We start from the raw sequence: 18,354 nt of genomic DNA, 5'->3' as shown, positions 1-18,354 counted from the left end.
CCTCTACCCGCTGGGTTTGAACCCGTGGCGGGCGGGGACCATGAGCACCCCTAGGCCCGCGGTCCGGGAACCCGCGAGGGGTCTCCGGTTTCCCTCCGCGCGGGGCAGCGAAGGGGTGGGGGTCGAGCTTGTCCTTCCCGTCCGCCCACCGCCCGCTGCGTCTCCGCCCCGACCCACTCGGGTGGGCGCCCCAAGGACCGGCTCTTCCCCGGCCCGGCCCCCCAGCAGGGGTCCCTCCACTGTCCCGGGTCTGTTCTCCCTTCTGGGACCGCGCAGGGTCGAGGCAGCCCGGGAAGAACGGCCCCTGGGTGGGGAGCCCAGGGCGCGCAGGCCGCGGGGAGGAGCGGAGGGAGGCGCACCGACCGCTGGGGGCCCGGGGTGGGGGCAGGGGGAAGGCGCAAGGACCGCGGGGGCGAGGGGGCGAGCGGGTGTGAGGCGGGAGCTGGGAAGACCCGGCCTGGCCCAGGGAGATGGGGGAGGGCGCACGGGTGGCGGGGGTGGAGGGGGCGCGGCCAGGGGGGGGAGGGCCCGGCCATTGGCCAGGGCGGCTGGGGGAGGGTCGGGGAGGGGCGGCTGGCGCCGAGTCCAGGGCGCGGAGCGGCTGGGCCCGCAGTCGCCGCGCTGTCCGAGCAGCGAGCGCCGAGCTCGCGCCATGAGGGAGATCGTGCACATCCAAGCGGGCCAGTGCGGGAACCAGATCGGCACCAAGGTGGGCGCGGGCCGGGCCGGGCTCCCTGCGGGTGGGCGGCCCGCCCCTCCCTAATCCCTCGGGCCGGGGCAGCGCGGGAGGACCGGTGCGGCCGAGGGGAACGTCACCGCGGGACCCGGCCCCGCTCCCCGTCCCCGCGGCCCCGGAGCGCCCGCTGGCAGCTCAGGCGCGCCTGGAATTGTGCGGCCGCTCCCCGCGCGCCGCCCGCCCGCCGGGCCGGCCCTAGGGGAGCCGTGGGTGCCAGGGCCCAGGGCTGACCGTCTGTCCTTCGCCCCGCCCTTTGCAAGTTTTGGGAAGTGATCAGCGACGAACATGGCATCGACCCTGCTGGAGGCTACGTGGGTGACTCGACGCTCCAACTGGAGAGGATCAACGTCTACTACAATGAGTCATCGTGTGAGTGGCGCGGCGCGACCCCGCCCTTCCCCCCGATCCCCGGCCATCCCTCTCTGGGACCCCGTCATCGCCCTGTGGGACCCCGGCCATGCTCCCCCTCCCCAACCCGCGGGGCCGCCCGGCGCGTGGGTGGTTCACTCTGGAAAAATCCTCCCAGATGTAGCGGGACGCCCGACTCCTCCCTCGCTCCCGCTGGGGCGGGAAATCCGACGTCGGTTGATTTCAAACAGCATCTCGTCCTCCCTGGCGGGTCTGAGCTCTTGAAGCGGACCCGTTGCTGCTGTGAAATCAGCTTAGTGGGTCATGTCCGGCTCTTATTAAAATTTATTTTATCTTTAAAATTTTTATTTCTTAATGAAGGTTTTTGGTTAAAGCTTTGAAAAACACTCCCTCAAATGATTTTTCTGGCCCTTTGCAGACCTCCAAAAAGACTTTACATCCCCTGGAAGCTGCAACTACAGACAGAGAGGGTCATTGTCTGGTGGAGTTTAGTAAAAATTCCAGGTTGTGGTTTATCCAAGTTTGAGAATAGTATCACCCCTGTCCTGGGTAGCTACATCTATATGGTGGTTACATTATACTTTATTTTTGTAACAACGTTTATTATAAAAGTGATACATGCCCTTCACAAGACAACACAAAACTAAGACATTGAAGGAACACCCAGGAAGTGACAGGAGCTGCCCTTCCATACACATGTGTCCCCGGCCCCAGAGATAAGCACGCTCTGTCTTTGGAGTTACTGCTGCTTGTCCACACGAGAGCTGGGAAGAACAGGACACATAAATTACTGGGTTTTAAAAAGGTCTGGAACAGCAGGACATGGATGGTGAGATTCCTGGATGGAACTGAGAAGAGGGCAATATACATGGCACTTGCTGGTCACCCTCAGGCCTAGCCTGGTGACATTCTTTCTTCAGCCTGGGTGTGTGCGTAGCAGGACGGGTTGTAGAGCAGTTCCCAATGCAGTCCTAGTGACCCCACCCTCATGGGGACAGTTTCTTGCCCAGTTGGTGTGAGCGTGTGCTTACAGATGAAATGGCACACGGCCACACTTGTCCATAAATGAGACAGTCTCCCGGGAAACAGCCGTGGACGCACCTGGAACAGGTGCTCAGACTCGCTCGTGGGTTCACGTGTGTGTGAGGGAGGGAGGTGCCAAAGTGTCCCGGCAGCTCGGCCACTCGCTGTAGCAAGTACAATTTCTGTGGAGCTAAAAAGTAGAACTGCCCACGGGTGAGAACTGGAAAATACAGGCGGCAGGAGGTCGGGAGACCTCGTTTCTCATCCTGCCTTTTCCAGGAACTTCCTGTGCCCTGTGCCGGGCTGGCTTCCTCATCCGGACAAGTCCACGGTGGACTGTGTACTCTGGGGCTCCCCTCCCCCAGGGCTGAGGTTCTGTGACTCTAAGAAAGCCCGCTCTGTACATCCCAGGTGGCTGTGCTGGTGGGACTTGCTCCCGGGAAGTCCATTGCCTTAGGAACCAGAGACTGACCCTTGTGGGTGGGCTCTGTTCTCTTCCAGCTCAGAAGTATGTGCCCAGGGCTGCCCTGGTGGACTTGGAGCCGGGCACCATGGACAGCGTGCGGTCTGGGCCTTTCGGGCAACTCTTCCGGCCTGACAACTTCATCTTCGGTAGGTTCCGTCTTTCCTCCTTTCTTCTTCCTCTTTTTTATTTTTTAAACATCCAGCTAATTTGGGTGCAAGATTAAAAACATCACGTGGTGTAGAAAAGCTTAGAATGGAAATCAGCAGTCCCCAGCCCCATCATAGGCAGCCTCTTTAAGAAAAGTACCCTCTTGGGGAGAAGTAACCTTTGATTCTGTAAATGAAATGCTTACTGGTGATAGTTGATTTTGAAAATTTTTAGACATTAACTTCTTTTTCCCTCTTATAAATGACTATCCTAATATGATAATAATAATTTGTCTTTGGTTTTTATGTTGCTCATCTTTTAACTTCAGTGTGTTTATATTTCTTCTTCCATCATCTATAGACAGTTGTTCTGCTTTCTTTCTGAAGGTTGGTGCCATATGAATTTATTAGTTTTATCGGATTTGGGCAAATCTTCCTTCCCCCTTCCTCCACCAGAAAATGATGGCAGCGCCTGTTCCTCTGCAAACTCCTCAAGAAAATTATATAAAATTAAACGAAGTGGCACTGTTAGTGTGACCAGCCTCTTTCACCTTGGAGCCATGGTTTTGGGAGTCAAGGTTACTTCAAAGTGTACAAGAGGAGGCAGAATCTTGGAAGATTTTATTGGTACATGAATTGATTCCCTTGTATTAGAATCAGGCAGTGACCTGTTATAAAGGTACAGCGAGGTACCTTCAGCTGGGTACATGTTCACGAAGTTTATGAGTCCTCTTGGTGTCATCCCCTTCCCCATCACAATGACAACCTACACAAGCAATGGGACAGGCGAAGCTTCTGATAATTTGTTCAAGGGTTTTTGTCACCTTTGATATTTCAAATAGACCAGGACGAAGGTCTCTGGTGCCCCTTTCATTACATCAAAAAATCTAAATTAGCAGTATTTTTATAGTCTACAAATGGGGACATTTATATTCTTTACCTTTTGCTGAACTAGACTTTTCATAGTTGTTCTCAAGCAAAGATGCTTCAAGATCCTACCATCCAATATGGTAGCCACTAGCTACGTGTGGCTATTTAAATTTAATTAAAGTTAAATGAAATCAGTCTACTTCCTCAGTTGTAGTCGACACACCCAGTGCTCAATAGCCAAGTGTGGCTAGTGGCTACCGTATTGGACAGTGCAAAGATACAACAGTCCCATCACTGCAGAAAGTTGTATCAGACAGCAGTGCTCACAGCCTTAATAGAGATATTCTACCAAATTAGGGGAACGAAGATGGTACTGATATGAAATAGCTTTAATAGTAATTTTTAAAAGTTGACACTATTTTTAACTAAGAAAATAACATGTTTGCCATGGGGCATGGAGAGGACCCAGAATGTCTGAACGCACTGTGGTGTGCTGTTAGGCTCAACAATTGTTTTTTAGTCATTCTCCAGTTAATAAAAGAGGCCGAGTTGCCTGTGAATGGAGATGGTTCACCCCCATTGCCTTCAGAGTTGGTGAATTAAAAAAAACAGTGTCATTCCATTTTCAGATATAGTTTGAAATAGTTTAAAAAAAAACACTGACTTGAAGTAACTAATTTTAAAAGTGGAAGTTCTCTGCATTTGAGTTTTAAACATGAATATGCTTTAGAAAACCCCAGTTTTTTCTTAACAAACTGCTCGTTGCATAGCAGTCATGCCTATTAGTGGGAGAGAGTTTTGTGGGACAAAGCGAAGCACCAGGAAGGTTGACCTTAGGCCTCTCTGTACGTGTAACTTTCTCTTCCGGATTCAGGGCTGGAGGGGAGTCTGGGAGCACGTAGCCCTAAGCTTTACCCCACACCCTGTGTGAGCTGGAGGTGAACCAAGGGTGGGCTCTGAGGCCCCTGGGATCTGTTGCAGCTTCGTGTTCTACAATTTGGAGCCACTGGTTAATGTCCCAACCTCTATTGCAGAAGATGCTCAACTCCTGACCCCCAAATATTTAACTGGGAACGCCTGTTGCTATGAGACAGTGGCAAAATATTTTCAGAAGCCTCCAGCTTCCTTCTTTTGTCGATGGCCGAGAAAACCTCATGGCTGATCACGCTGTAAACACCGAGGAAGCCAAGTGGATGATGTGAGCTGGAGGGAGGGGAGGGTCAAGGCCAAGGGGCTTCACTGGCTGTGGCTGCCTGTCGCCCGGTGTCCCCACTGCCCTCCGGTGATTGGTTTCCACGCTGTTTAGTGAAATCATTCTTAGTCCCTCGGGGCAGCTGAAGGTGCATCTGCTCTTCACCAAGCTCCAGGCGGGAGGCTGGCCCGGCGCGTGCTGGCTTGGTGGGGAGATGCGAGAGTCGTGGGGGCCTAGGAAGGATGTGATGGTTTTCCAGCCTCATACGAGAAGGCGGCCAGCCAGGTTTCACCGTAAAGGGAGTCTGTGTTCGTGAGCGAGAATGCAGTTACCTCCTGGGGGCGGGAAACGCCCCAAGGGGCCGTGGCAGGACTCAAGGCTGCCCCTCTGGAGTCTGTCCATCTCTGCCCCCGGCTCGATGGCCTCGCTGACGTCACCAGTCCTCTGCTCATAGATATTTAGCTCTTGACCTTTTCACTGTTACAAACTGCTCCCTGGTGAATCTCTGTCCACATGTCATTCTGCGCGTTTTGGGTAGACTCGCTGAGTCAATGGGACCAACTTGGATCCTTGTCGCTGACTTGCCCCCTGTGGAGGCCCGTCCTCCTCATGCCCCCAGTGGCTCCAGTGTGTGTTGGGGGGGCCTTGCCCCAGACCCCCGTCAGCACGGTGTTACCAAGCTTTTGAGCTCTGTCAGCTTCATGGAGGGTAATAGAATCTCCTTATTTAGTTTGTATTCCCCTCGTGAGGAGTATGCCATGGGTTTGTTACTTGCACTTCCCTCCCTGCGATCTGTGCTTATATCCTTTGCCCATCTTCCTAAAGGCTGTCGTTGTCCTTATGGATTTGTAGGACTTCTTTAGATGCTTCCGAAGGGATTCCCTTGGTATAAGATATGAATCACTAATAGTCAGTACATCTTAAACTTACTGAATAATCACAGAATTTCGGTGGTTCTTCTTTTACAGACTTGCACTTTACACCACAGGGCTTAGCACTGATAAATGCTGTGCAAGATCCAAAGACATTTGAGCTAAGACTCCTTCCCCATGTGTGAGGCCGCCCCCCGGGGTAACTGCAGAATCCAGGGGTGTCCGAGAGCAGGCCCCGCCCCCAAGTGCCCAGAGCCTTCCTTCTGCTGTGGTGCTAGGCGGGTCTCCAGGGGCAGCCCCGGCTGTGTCACTGCCACAGCTCAGTTTCCCCCATCGGTGCACGGGGGTGGTGGTGAATTGTTACCACCAGTGGGGTAGACAGAAATCAAGGGAATGTCTTTGGCGTAAGGGGGGAGAGGTCTGCACAGCATGTGCCAGCAGCGCCTTGGCCCCTCTGCTCCTCTTGCTTTCTGAGTCCACCTGACGCAGCCGAATCCCCTGCCCGCTCCACCTTCAGCAGTGGGACCACCGTGGTCTCTTTTGTTCGACGTGTAGGGAAAGTTTGATAAGGGGGATGCTGGATTTATTTTTAAATTTTTTATAATACATGATTCTTTTCAAAACCAAATTTGATATACCCAAACTGAAGAAATACAATGTCTTTAAATAGCCTTCCTTGCTTCCTCAACAGCTGACCATTTTAGCCGCACCTTACACTGCCTAATTACCAGTTAATGAGAAATGGCAATGCCTTGTCTTTTTTTTTTTTTAATTAATTAATTAATTTATTTATTCTTGGCTGTGTTGGGTCTTCGTTTCTGTGCGAGGGCTTTCTCTAGTTGCCGCGAGCGGGGGCCACTCTTCATCGCGGTGCGCGGGCCTCTCACTATCGCGGCCTCTCTTGTTGCGGAGCACAGGCTCCAGACGCGCAGGCTCAGTAGTTGTGGCTCACGGGCCCAGTTGCTCCGCGGCATGTGGGATCTTTCCAGACCAGGGCTCGAACCCATGTCCCCTGCATTGGCAGGTAGATTCTCAACCACTGCGCCACCAGGGAAGCCCTGTCTTTTTAATTTATCTTTAAATCTCTGCATCATTTACTTTGATTTTACTGCTTTTTGTAATTTACCTTACAGTGTGCTCTAGAATTCAGTTCTCAGTGGTTTCTCTAATATTCCTTAAAATGCATATTAACATATTGATTTGAGTTGAAAATTAAAGTCATGTTTTTCTGACAGAAAGTAAGTCCAATCTACAGAATCGCTCTGATAATGAGGGCTGCCTTTGCCAGTTAGGTTACGTGGCCAGTAGTTTTTACAACCTGAATAAGCTAAATCTGCAACCTAAAAATTTTGACAAAAATATATTTAAAACATTTCGTTAAAAACCATATTTGCAAAGTTGTGTTGGAATTAAGATTTCAAATTTTCCAACCCTTTCTAAGTATACTGGACCACACAAAGAGTCTTTCAATGAAAGAGCATTAGGTAAGTCTTGGTGCAAAGCCTTTTGGACCAACAGAAGGAAAGTGTGATTGATGCAAGTCAGGTGTTTCCAATTCTGCTTTCCACAAAATTGAGTTTTGGGCTGAAAGATGATTAAAAATACTTTTTTTTTCTTTTTGGCCATGCCACGTGGCATGTGGGATAGCCAGGGAAGTCCCTAAAAATACACTGTGATGATAGATCACTATTTGATTTTTGGCATTTACTCTGAAGATCAAATAATTCAATGACATTGTTAGAATACAATTGATTCCACTTACATATTTATGTGAACAAGACTTCTCAGTATTTATATATGTAAAAACAAAGAAAAAGGAATAAAATGGATGCCAAGTACTTCCCTGGTGGTCCAGTGGTTAAGACTACACTTCCACTGCAGTGGGCACGGGTTCGGTCCCCGGTCAGGGAAGATCCTACATGTGGTGTGGTGCGGCCAAAAAAAAAAGAAAAAAAAGGATGCCAAACCTTGTCTCATTCTGGCAATATCTGATGTTCACACTTGGATAAATGAACTAATTGAAAAGAATACAGTTATTGACATTTTAAACACCTTGTGATCATAGGAATTTTTTTAAAAAATTCAATTTCAACTTAGGATTTATTCCTGTTTTTTTTTTTTTTTTTTTTTTTTGGCCATGCTACGCAGCTTGTGGGATCTTAGTTCCCCGACCAGGGATCAAACCCTGGCTATGGCAGTGAATCTGCCAAGCCCTAACCACTGGACCGCCAGGGAAGTCCCTATTCCTGATCTTTACATGGACTCTGCGGGATACATTTAATAGAATGATGTAACATGTTTGTTTTCAAAAGGGAGTATTTATAGTACCTCGGAAATTAAAATATCATTTGCAACTATTTGAATTTATGAAGACGTTAGATGTCAGCTTAATGTTGGGGTATGTAGTTTTTAAATATTTTCAGGGCTACAGAGCAGTGGTGTCTGAAGAGCACTGCATTACAGGAAATGTGCAGTGTCCAGAAAAGCAAAAATGAAAATAAGTTCCTCCCGGTCCTCTTTGCCAGATCTTTTCAAGTGCATCCATTCAAACAAACACAGGCCTGTGTATACAGCTTGGAAAAAATGCTTTGTCTGCTGATGGAGCTTCCATTTTATAACGAAGTGAACTGAAAATTAGGATTTTAAATTGAGCAACCAACCTTTCAGATTAAAAATTTTTTCCATAAAGTAAAGTAGAAATAAGCATGTTGGGGAAAATGCACTGTTGCTTAAAACAAGCAAACAAAAACCCCAAAACAGACTAATGAGAAGGTCTCTTTCTAGTTACTTGAACTCCTTGGAAAAAATACAAAGACTTTCACATATGTTAATCTTACCACGACTGACTGGAAGCAATTTGAGGGCAGGAATGACTTCCTGTGCTGCGTGTTTAATTACAGGTGCAAAATAGTGGGTGCTCAGAAACTTTTGCAACCGTAATTCTGGATGATGAACGAGGAGCCCCGTTAACGTGAGAAAGTATTACTGTTTCGAAAAGAAAGTATTTGTGCATAGTACAAGATTCAGAGAGCCCAAAGGAGAGGGGAAAGCAATTTGTTTTTTAATGTATACTTTCTGTCCTCTGTCTTTTACCTTGTGGGAGAATTATCTACTTAAAAACAAGAATGGAATTACCAGGTCAGAACACGCGTACATCTTAAAACTGGTGGATTTCCCTTGTCTGAAGCAGCTGCCTGCCCTCCCGCGCTCCTGCAGTGCTGGGGGACCGGGGCCCACCCCTCGCTCTATTATCTAATCGTTTCCTAACACATTTTAAACGTACTAACGGCCCCTCGCAGCTCCCCCCGCCCCATAGCCCTGTCTGAAACGTGTCCCCTCTCTTGCTTGACTCCAGGACAGACTGGTGCCGGGAACAACTGGGCCAAAGGCCACTACACGGAGGGCGCCGAGCTGGTGGACTCGGTCCTGGATGTGGTGCGGAAGGAGTGCGAGCACTGCGACTGCCTGCAGGGCTTCCAGCTGACCCACTCGCTGGGCGGCGGCACCGGTTCTGGGATGGGCACTCTCCTCATCAGCAAGATCCGCGAGGAGTACCCCGACCGCATCATGAACACCTTCAGCGTGATGCCCTCGCCCAAGGTGTCGGACACGGTGGTGGAGCCCTACAACGCCACCCTCTCCGTGCACCAGCTGGTGGAGAACACGGACGAGACCTACTGCATCGACAACGAGGCCCTGTACGACATCTGCTTCCGCACCCTGAAACTGACCACGCCCACCTACGGGGACCTCAACCACCTGGTGTCGGCCACCATGAGCGGGGTCACCACCTCCCTGCGCTTCCCCGGCCAGCTCAACGCTGACTTGCGCAAGCTGGCCGTGAACATGGTGCCCTTCCCGCGCCTGCACTTCTTCATGCCCGGCTTTGCCCCGCTCACCGCCCGTGGCAGCCAGCAGTACCGGGCGCTGACGGTGCCCGAGCTCACCCAGCAGATGTTCGATGCCAAGAATATGATGGCGGCCTGTGACCCCCGCCACGGCCGCTACCTGACCGTGGCCGCCGTGTTCCGGGGCCCCATGTCCATGAAGGAGGTGGATGAGCAGATGCTGGCCATCCAGAACAAGAACAGCAGCTACTTCGTGGAGTGGATCCCCAACAACGTGAAGGTGGCCGTGTGCGACATCCCGCCGCGCGGCCTGAAGATGGCCGCCACCTTCATCGGCAACAGCACGGCCATCCAGGAGCTGTTCAAGCGCATCTCGGAGCAGTTCTCAGCCATGTTCCGGCGCAAGGCCTTCCTGCACTGGTTCACGGGTGAGGGCATGGACGAGATGGAGTTCACTGAGGCCGAAAGCAACATGAACGACCTGGTGTCTGAGTACCAGCAGTACCAGGACGCCACAGCCGACGAGGGCGAGGAAGCTTTTGAGGACGACGAGGAGGAGGTCAACGAATAGAGGCGCGTCCCTGCCTTGGACGCCGCGGCTCAGAGGTCCTTCCTCCAATCCTGGTGAGTCTCCCGGCCGCCAAGGGGAGCCCTGGTCTGAGTGTGTGGGGACGGGCCCCTCGCAGAGGCAGCGAGACTGTCCTGTCCGTCATCCGGGATGAAGGACATCAGAAGAGCGGGGACTGGCATCCCTACCCAAACATCAGACCAGAGAGGACTTGAAAGAACTCATGGGCCATAAATAAAGGGCTAAATAAATAAACCTCACCTTCTCTTAAGTGTTCAACCATGTCTGGGAATTAGGGGGTTAGAAACGGTGTGTTTCATCCTGTGATGACACCTGGAGCCACAAGGTGCTGCCTCGTACTGGACGTGCAGCTCTGAACTCGGGAACAACCTGGTCACAATAAACCCTAAGTGTCCCTGTCTCTCCCGCCTCTGCTTCCCCGACAGCACCCGCCCCTTCCTGGGGTGCAGCCCTGACAGCCCACTCCACGCAGGGAGGGGCTTCACTTCCGTTGGAGGCTCTCGGGCAGCCCTGAGATTCTTTAATTGGTGGCTCCTATGGAAAGCAGCACACCCCCAAATAAAAGCCCTTGTCCCCGTTTGTACGTCCCCAGCACTTACACCCCCACGAATCTTTCCTGCGTCCAGCCCTAGGCTAGTCCGCCCAGCCTCCCCTAACAACCTGGCTGAGATTTGGAGGAGCCACAGAAAATGACCCTCAGGCTTCCAGCCAAAGCTGGGGACACACAAGCTCAAGGTGGGTGGGGTGCCGGCTGGCGGCTCTGGGAGCTGCTGTGCTTCCTGCTGGGGTGCAGGGCCAGCAGGCAGGCCCTGCACAGGGCACAGGATCCCCCGCCCCCCCACCTCACGGTGTCTGCTCCCTAAGACGCCTTTTAGGCTCAGCCTCCACGGGGCGAGCGGGCTCGCTTCCCAGGTTCTGGCTTCTTCCCCCTGGAGGGCACTGTGAGCCCAGCTGCTTCAGCCCAGGGAACACGAGCGTGTCACTGCGGGTGGAAGCATTTTAATGCTAGTGCTGGACCCCCTGCCCAGCCTCCCCACCCCTCATGGGTCCCTGAGGAACTGCTGAGCTGAGCCCCTGCCCCATGGTGGTCCTCTGTAATTCTGTGTCCGCTGCGCCTTGGACAAAATGACCCACAAAACATGCAACATGGCTTGAACCGAGGTGAGATCCCGTTTTTGCAAAAATCTAACCATTTTGTGAAACTACGGTGAAAATCTCTCACCGCCCCCATCTACGCTGGACCCTCACTAGGTCTGATGGGCCTTGAGCGCCTGCTGGAGGCCAAACCCGAGTCAGGCCCCGACACACTCATGCTGCGCGGGTGCCGCACCGAGGCCACAGCGGCCACTCTGGGCCCCACTGGCCGCCAGCCATGCAGGACCTCATACAGCGCAGGGGAGATGTGGGTCACCACCCGAGCGCCATCAGGCCTGACTCACGACTGGCACCACCCAGGAGGCTCAGCAGGGGCGGCGCACGCTGGCCCCCTCCCTGCAGGGCTGTCCTCCTCACGTAACAGCCTTACTCAACAAGCGCCCAGAGCACCCCGTGAGGAAGGGAAGGGAGGCTGTGATTGGTACCCCTGCAGCCCCAGCTCCCGGGATGCTGTGATGCCGTTAGTGCTTCTGTGGCCTGGCGAGCTGGAGTGTGGAAGAGTGGTCCCAGGATGGGCAGGGGGGCGGGGGCCACCTGGGCCACCTGCCACCCCATCGGTCCAGTGCTCCTCCAGGACGCCAGCCGATTCTGTGCCTGAAGCCTGACAAGTCACGTCCCACAACACATCTGCATCAAGAACACACAAGCAAGTTGGAATAACACTAAAGGAGACAGCTAAAAAGTATTAAAAATGCAGAAATGTGTGGTGCCTCCAAGTCCAGATAATGGCATTTGAAGACCTACATCTTCTTCGGGCCACCTTCTGGTGAGCTCTGACCTAGGTCTGCGGCACTGTGGACTCTGGCTTTTCTGGAACCACAGCAGCACATCACTCCCTTCTAACAGCAACAGTGACCTCGCGGAGGGCGCAGGGCTTCCCAGCCCCGTGGCAGTCCAGCCTGCCAGCCCGCAGTCCAGCGGTGGTTATACATCCGCTGCAGACCCACACATGGGACCAAGGCCCGGTCGTTGTTGGCTGAGTGAGGATGTGCCGTCATGGGCTCACTGACTCACTCGGGCCAACACACTTCACACCCTGAGTTCATCCTCCAGGATGAACAAATCTAGACTTCCTGAGCATCTCGTGGGAGCTGAAGAGAACCGCAAACCTGAGACCCTTAACGGTGACCTCATTCAATCCCTTCCCGTTACGTTTTCTGAGAAGAAGTAGCCCAAGCATAATCAGCGACACTGTATGTTCAGGAGGAAAAAAGTGCAGTGTTTACACTTTATTTTTGACATAAAGCCGTATTTACACAATACATTCATATTTTTAAATGTTACAGCTCTCTGTAGAAAACCATTCCATCACAAAACAGCAACTTGTGACCCGGATTCCATCTTTAAAATATTAAATCAAATGAAAATATTCCTAATTTCATAGCCCATCACAGAGGGAGACTCTGAAGGGAGGCGGGAGTGAAGAGCAGGTGACAGTGAGAGGGCCCCCACCCGATGGGGACAGAGACCGGGAGAGCCCGAGGCTGGGGCACGTGCCCTCCCCCACAACCCGGGTGACTTCCGAGGCCGTGGACGAAGCACCCCACTTCCCACTGTGTCGTGAGGCCGAGCGCGGCTCTGAAGGTGCAGCTCGGGCTACGCGGGGCCAGCGCCCTGGACCTGGCTGGCGGCCTTCTCGCCCGAGGGCTCCTCTGAGCCCTCCCGCTCCCTGTTCCAGTCCTTCAGGCCCTCAGGCAGCGAGGTGTCCTCGTCCAGGCTGCCGGTGCCTTCCACAAATTCCTCATACGTAGACTTTTCCGCAAACGGTCTGGGGCCCAGGAGTTCCACCATGTCGTTCTTGTCTAACACTTCTTTCTCTAACAGGAGCAGAGCAACCTGCAATGCGAACACCTGCGGTTAAACAGTCACCCAGCAACGTCTCTCCAATCTCATCACCTCCTATTTACAGTCAACCCCCTTCCAAAAAACGGTTTAGGACCACTGAAAAGAGATATTCACGGTCATGTCACTTTAGAATAAGATGTGCAAAAATCCTGGAAAAACACGTGTCCCCACGAAGGGCGCAGCTGCACAGTGTGGTGCATCCACGTGGCCCGTGACTGTGCCCTGGACTTAGTGGGGGAGCTCTGTCCCTGATGCCGCAGAAAGACATCCTTGGGGAGGAGAGCCAGACGCAGTGTCCCTGGGCCCCACCTGCTTCCAAAGAGGGGAGGAGCTCCCTCTGGCTTACGGAGCAGAAAGAAATACTGCAAGGAAGTGTGAGAGTGATGCAAGTGACTGAGGGTGGGGGTGGGGGAAAGGGTGGAAACAGGGAAATTTTAAAAGGTGGTTGACAAAAATAAAGACAAATGAGGCAGAGACACAATACGAAGCAGGAGATTAACGTGAAAATATGCATCTCGAAGTTCTGGTCTCTGTGTGGCTGAACCACAAGACTGACATGACACACGGCCACAGAAAAAGGGACCCCTGCCAGCTACGAGTGGGGAGGTGAGGGACGGTGTCAGGAGGACAGGGAACAGGGTCACGTTAGACCCGCTCACTGTTACCACTGCCTTTCTACTTCTGCTGCCACCACGGCACCATCTCAGGAAGTTAAAACACACCCACGGCTGCCTCTGCACTGGCCTCTGACTGTCCCCCTGGAGGTGGCACCCTGCTGCCACTCTCCTTTATTTTTTTTAAGTTTTGGTATTTTTTTTTTTAAAGATTTATTTTTTTTAATTAATTTATTTTGGCTGCGCCGGGTCTTAGTTGTAATGTGCGGACTCTTAGTTGCGGCATGCGAGATCTAGTTCCCCGATCAGGGATCAAACCCAGGCCCCCTGCAATGGGAGCGCGGAGTCTTAACCACTGGCCCACCAGGGAAATCCCCGCCGCTCTCTCCTTTAAATGATGAGTTTTTAAGCATTTCCACTCCGGATTCTTTCAGTACTCCTGACTATAAAACACAGGGGCCGGATGAGATCTCCATGAAGGGTGCCTCTAGCTCCAGAGCTGTGTTTCCCGCAGAGCTCTGGAGGCCCCAGACACCCTGTCCTGCCCTCTGCACCCCCTCCTCGCTCACTAGGGCCCCACACAGCGAGTCCTCCTCTCCTCCCCATGTTCACTCTGTAGCCTGATGAGCTGTCAGGGTGGATGTCAGCCTTCTCTGCCCTCTACCCTCTCCCCTCGGAGCCCCTGCTGCAGGCCCCCTCCCACCTACCCCATGCTCTGTGAAAAGGCACCTCGGGCTCTGCCGGGCACAGCTCACAGTGGGCTTCTCTGAAGATCTGCCAATCGGACAGCATCATCTTAGAATAGCTTTTTTCTCTATCAATCCTTTATAGAAGACTTTTCACCTGTGCTTTTGTCATGAGAGTGTGGAATATTTAAAAAACAAAATTCTCCGTTTGGTTGCACGGATTCTGAATAATTAAGAGTTTACTGGATGCAAGAAATCGACTGAATTAGAAAGGCTCCCTCCCTTTTGAAAGTGCTATCAAATGAGGCACAACAACGGAAGATACAAAGAATGTTTGTTCACGGAAGGTCATAATTAAGCAAAGGTCCTACATATCTAGTTTGGCTAATTCTTTCATTTGCCGTTCCACTACCTCTTTACTCTGGAGGTGAAGAGCAGTGGTCAATCCTGATCAGGCCACCGGGCTCTGCATCTGGAAGCACTTGGTGGGTGAGTGCAGGTTCAACTGTGTGTCTGGTGTTGTGAACAGACTTCGTTAATCCCGCGCTCACATTCCTAAGAACCAGCAGCCGGGATCGTGCCCGCTGCTGCTCCTCCCACATCCCCCCAGCCCCACAGAGACAGCAGACACAGCATCAGGATGGAGGAAGGAGCCTGGGATTAACAGGCACAGGGGATGTCGGCGTCTACAAACCAACCAACCAGTCAAGCCATCAGTCTCAACTCTTTCTGCAAAACCGTGCAGAGAATCATTGGTGCACCCAGCACCCACCTTCTCCACATCTGCTTTCTTTTCTGTGAGAAGAGCGACTGTCCTCTTGTAAGCATCGTTGATAAGTATTCGTACTTCGTCATCTATCAGTCTGGCCGTGGCTTCGCTGTAAGGCTTTTCCAACACCATGTCCCCCTGACGGGGGAGGTCAAAGGAGATTTGCCCGACCTTTTCATTCATGCCGAACTGAACAATCTGAAAAAGAATGCGTGACTAGTGGTGGGCATCCATTTCTGCTCACAGGTTTTTATAAAATGGCAGCAAATCCACTGACATGAAATCCACACACCTCACTGCAGTACTACTCGTTAACCCGCAACAACGACACGGCGGCCTTGAGTCGGCCAAGTAGACCAGGGTGTTCTGCATAGATGGAGGTTGGTAGGACAAGACCAGAGACCCACAGGCAACATCTACAAGGCAGGTGGCAAACGGGCAGGGACAAACCCCAACGGTGACGAGACCTGCTTGAAATCGCTCTGCACGAGGGGAGGTGAGGACAGGCAAGGAGCATCCGACAGACGGGAGGAACCACCCAGGCCACCCAGAGGCTCCTCCCGCGTCGCCCGGGCTCCAGGAACCTGTAAGGGGCGTCTGCATTCTCCCTGAGTCCATGGGGCCCGGCCTGTACCCCATGAGACCCCCACACTAACTAACCACACAAAAACCCCACATTAAGAAGCTGTGGAAATAAAATCCAAACTGACCAGAAAAGAGAAGGTGCAGATAAAAGACGGGAGCAGGAACAGATCAGAAAGTAGGAAGTCACGTTTTTTAAAAGTTTATGAAAACAGCAGGAAAGGAAACTCTAAAACCGTAAAACTAGAAAAACTGTCTTAATCCACCTCCTTCCTAAGAGATCAGGAAAACAAACTTCATGTAAAAGTGGGCAACAGAAAAATCCCTTACAAAGTTGTTATGAGAAGAAAGTAAGGAGAATAATGTCTACACAGATAAGGGAAGTGGGATGGAGAGACGTCCATAAAACAGATGAAAACTGTAACCCACAACTTCAGAAAAGGCTAACCGAAATCAGGAAGGTGAAGGAAAATAAGAAAGAATAATATTAAGTCAGAATCAGAAAATTTAGATGAGGTGCTAGAACGCAGGAAATAAAAAAAGAAAACATTACAATTATTTTTTTAAATGGAGATTAAACTAGAAAGAACACAAGAGCAAACAACCCCAACAAACAAATGCCCTAAGAAAAATTATTGGTTTTTTTGGGTTTTTTTTGGCAGTGCTGCGCGGCACAAGCGATCTTAGTTCCCTGACCAGGGATATAACCCACGTCCCCTGCATTGGAAGCTTGGAGTCTTAACCACTGGACCACCAGGGAAGTCCCAAGAAAAATGAAAGGTATGGGAAAGTAACAGGCCCAGAAGAGCTGACATATGAATAAAAGGAGTTCCCAAAGAAAGTCACTGACATCAAGTTCCACGACAGCAAAATGACCTTGTCTGGGGATGGAGGCGGCCGGGATAAACTTAAAGGAAACAGGGGAATGGCTGCTCCCAGCAGAAAGGACCAGAAGGGACAGGCACCGGGGAGTCCATGCGGGATCCCATAGGCTTGTAACTGAACGTAAACTCTACTGATGTGCTTTATACACTCTTAGTAATAAACTTGAAAAACCGAACTCTCAAAACAAGGGTTTCTTTTCCTAAGTTTTGATCGTTTTAAAATGGATTTCTCTTAAGAAGTAACCCTTGCCTGGAAAGCCTAGACCAGTCAAACAGCAGTGCTGTTCCAGAGCCGTTGGTGCAGGTGAGGATGCAAGATGACCCCGCCCACACTCACCTGAGCATACGCACTCTGAGTCACTTTTCGCAAGTCGTCCTGAGCACCGGTTGTGATTCTCCCGAAGAAGATCTCCTCTGACACGCGGCCGCCCAGAGTCATGCACATCCTGTCCAGGAGCTGCTCTTTGGTGTAGAGGTACTGCTCCTTGGGTAAGTACTGCGCGTAGCCCAGCCCTTTGCCCCGAGGGATGATGGACACCTGAGGAGGAGAACACACGGCGCGCTGAGGACGGAGGCGGCCACTGGAGGCTGATGTGGAGCCACAGGGAGACTCACTGGCGAGGAAAGCACCACAGACTCGGCTTGAGGAGCTGGGTGGGAAGGCCCGTCCAGGAGAGCATTTTCTCTTAGGGTAACCTCACCCGAGAGGTCTATAAAGTATTTCTTGTCTCTTATAAAGCTCAACTGGAAGTGTTCAGTCCTGACAACAGGGCTGCTGCTGAGTGGCGACCCCTCCAGACTTGACCGCTGGCCCCGCCTACCCCGCTTTCCAGAAGGCAGACAGAGGGGCCAGCAGCCTTCGTTTTCTAGTCCTCTTGTTGCAATTGAGTAGATTCCTTTAATTTTTACAATCAATGCGCCCAGTTACAGGTTACAGTTCAGTGAGTTCCGACAAACAGCCTCTCCCACAACCAAGATACAAAACATCTTCCTCTTCTCCCCGAAGTCCCCTCCCCCGCCCCCACAGATGAGTTGCAATTTCTAGAACTGCAGTAAATGGCCTCATACAGTATGGACTTCACCGCATCTGGTCTGTGTCACTGTCCCCGAGACCCACCCCCACTGCCGGCTCTGTTAACAGTGCACTCGGCTCCACTGCCGCAGAGCAATCACTGGGTAAAAACACACCAAACATCCACTCCTTCTTGAGGGACTTTGGGGGCTCTTTCCGGTTTATTGCTATTACAGATGAAGCAGTAAAAGTATTCCATGGACATGTTTTTATTTCTCTTGGGTAAACACACAGGAGTGGGACCGTTTGGTTGTATTGGAAGCATTTGTCACCTTTACGAGAAACTGCCTAACTGGTTTCCACAGTGGCTGCCCCGGGTCAGGTGCCCGTCCGCAGGCATGGGGGCCAACTGGACTGACCTCGGGACACGTGGAGCTTCGGCAGGGTTCCACCCACACCTCCCGGTGACTTAGGGCATCCAGTATCTTCACGTGCCTGGCGCCCATTCCTATTCCTTCTCTTGGGAAGTACATGCGCATATATCTTGCCTATTATTTTACAGGGTTGCTTGTTTCCCTACCACTGAATTTTAAGAGTCCTTTATGTATTCCAGGTACACGTCCGTCCTCTGTCATATACACGTACTGCAAGTATTTCCAAGGTGTGTGGCTTGCCCTTCATTTTCTCTGTGGAGTC

The 18,354-nt window shown here is 51.9% G+C and overlaps 2 protein-coding genes across 5 annotated transcripts in view; one reads left to right on the top strand and one right to left on the bottom strand.

Moving 5' to 3' along the window:
* Positions 1–568: 568 nt before the first annotated feature.
* On the top strand, positions 569–13,545 carry TUBB6 (tubulin beta 6 class V). 2 transcript variants are annotated; one of them, XR_009497291.1, is made up of 5 exons: positions 569–709; positions 997–1,105; positions 2,630–2,740; positions 9,030–10,146; positions 13,091–13,545. XR_009497291.1 is itself a non-coding variant. In XM_059894551.1 (4 exons), exons 1-4 carry the CDS (start codon positions 653–655, stop codon positions 10,091–10,093), a joined length of 1,341 nt encoding a protein of 446 aa, XP_059750534.1. In that variant the 5' UTR covers positions 569–652; the 3' UTR covers positions 10,094–10,511. The 2 variants fall into 2 exon arrangements, 1 of the variants encoding a protein (XP_059750534.1); XM_059894551.1 differs by lacking the exon at positions 13,091–13,545 and having other exon boundaries at positions 9,030–10,511.
* The window catches only part of AFG3L2 (AFG3 like matrix AAA peptidase subunit 2), a 27,340-nt gene continuing 21,450 nt past the window's right edge, over positions 12,465–18,354 (bottom strand). For all 3 annotated transcript variants that reach the window (XM_059894548.1, XM_059894549.1, XM_059894550.1), the window contains 3 exons: positions 16,984–17,184; positions 15,184–15,378; positions 12,465–13,102 (listed from right to left, as the gene is read on the bottom strand). In XM_059894548.1, coding sequence (XP_059750531.1) covers positions 12,863–13,102; positions 15,184–15,378; positions 16,984–17,184 — 636 coding nt within the window. In that variant the 3' untranslated portion in view covers positions 12,465–12,862. The remainder of the gene's footprint in view (positions 13,103–15,183; positions 15,379–16,983; positions 17,185–18,354) is intronic.

Source organism: Balaenoptera ricei, chromosome 14 (genome assembly GCF_028023285.1).
Source record: "Balaenoptera ricei isolate mBalRic1 chromosome 14, mBalRic1.hap2, whole genome shotgun sequence".
In the NCBI taxonomy this organism is placed as follows: domain Eukaryota; kingdom Metazoa; phylum Chordata; class Mammalia; order Artiodactyla; family Balaenopteridae; genus Balaenoptera; species Balaenoptera ricei.
Note: the sequence above shows the minus strand (reverse complement) of the source record. Positions and strands in the feature narration are given on the sequence as shown.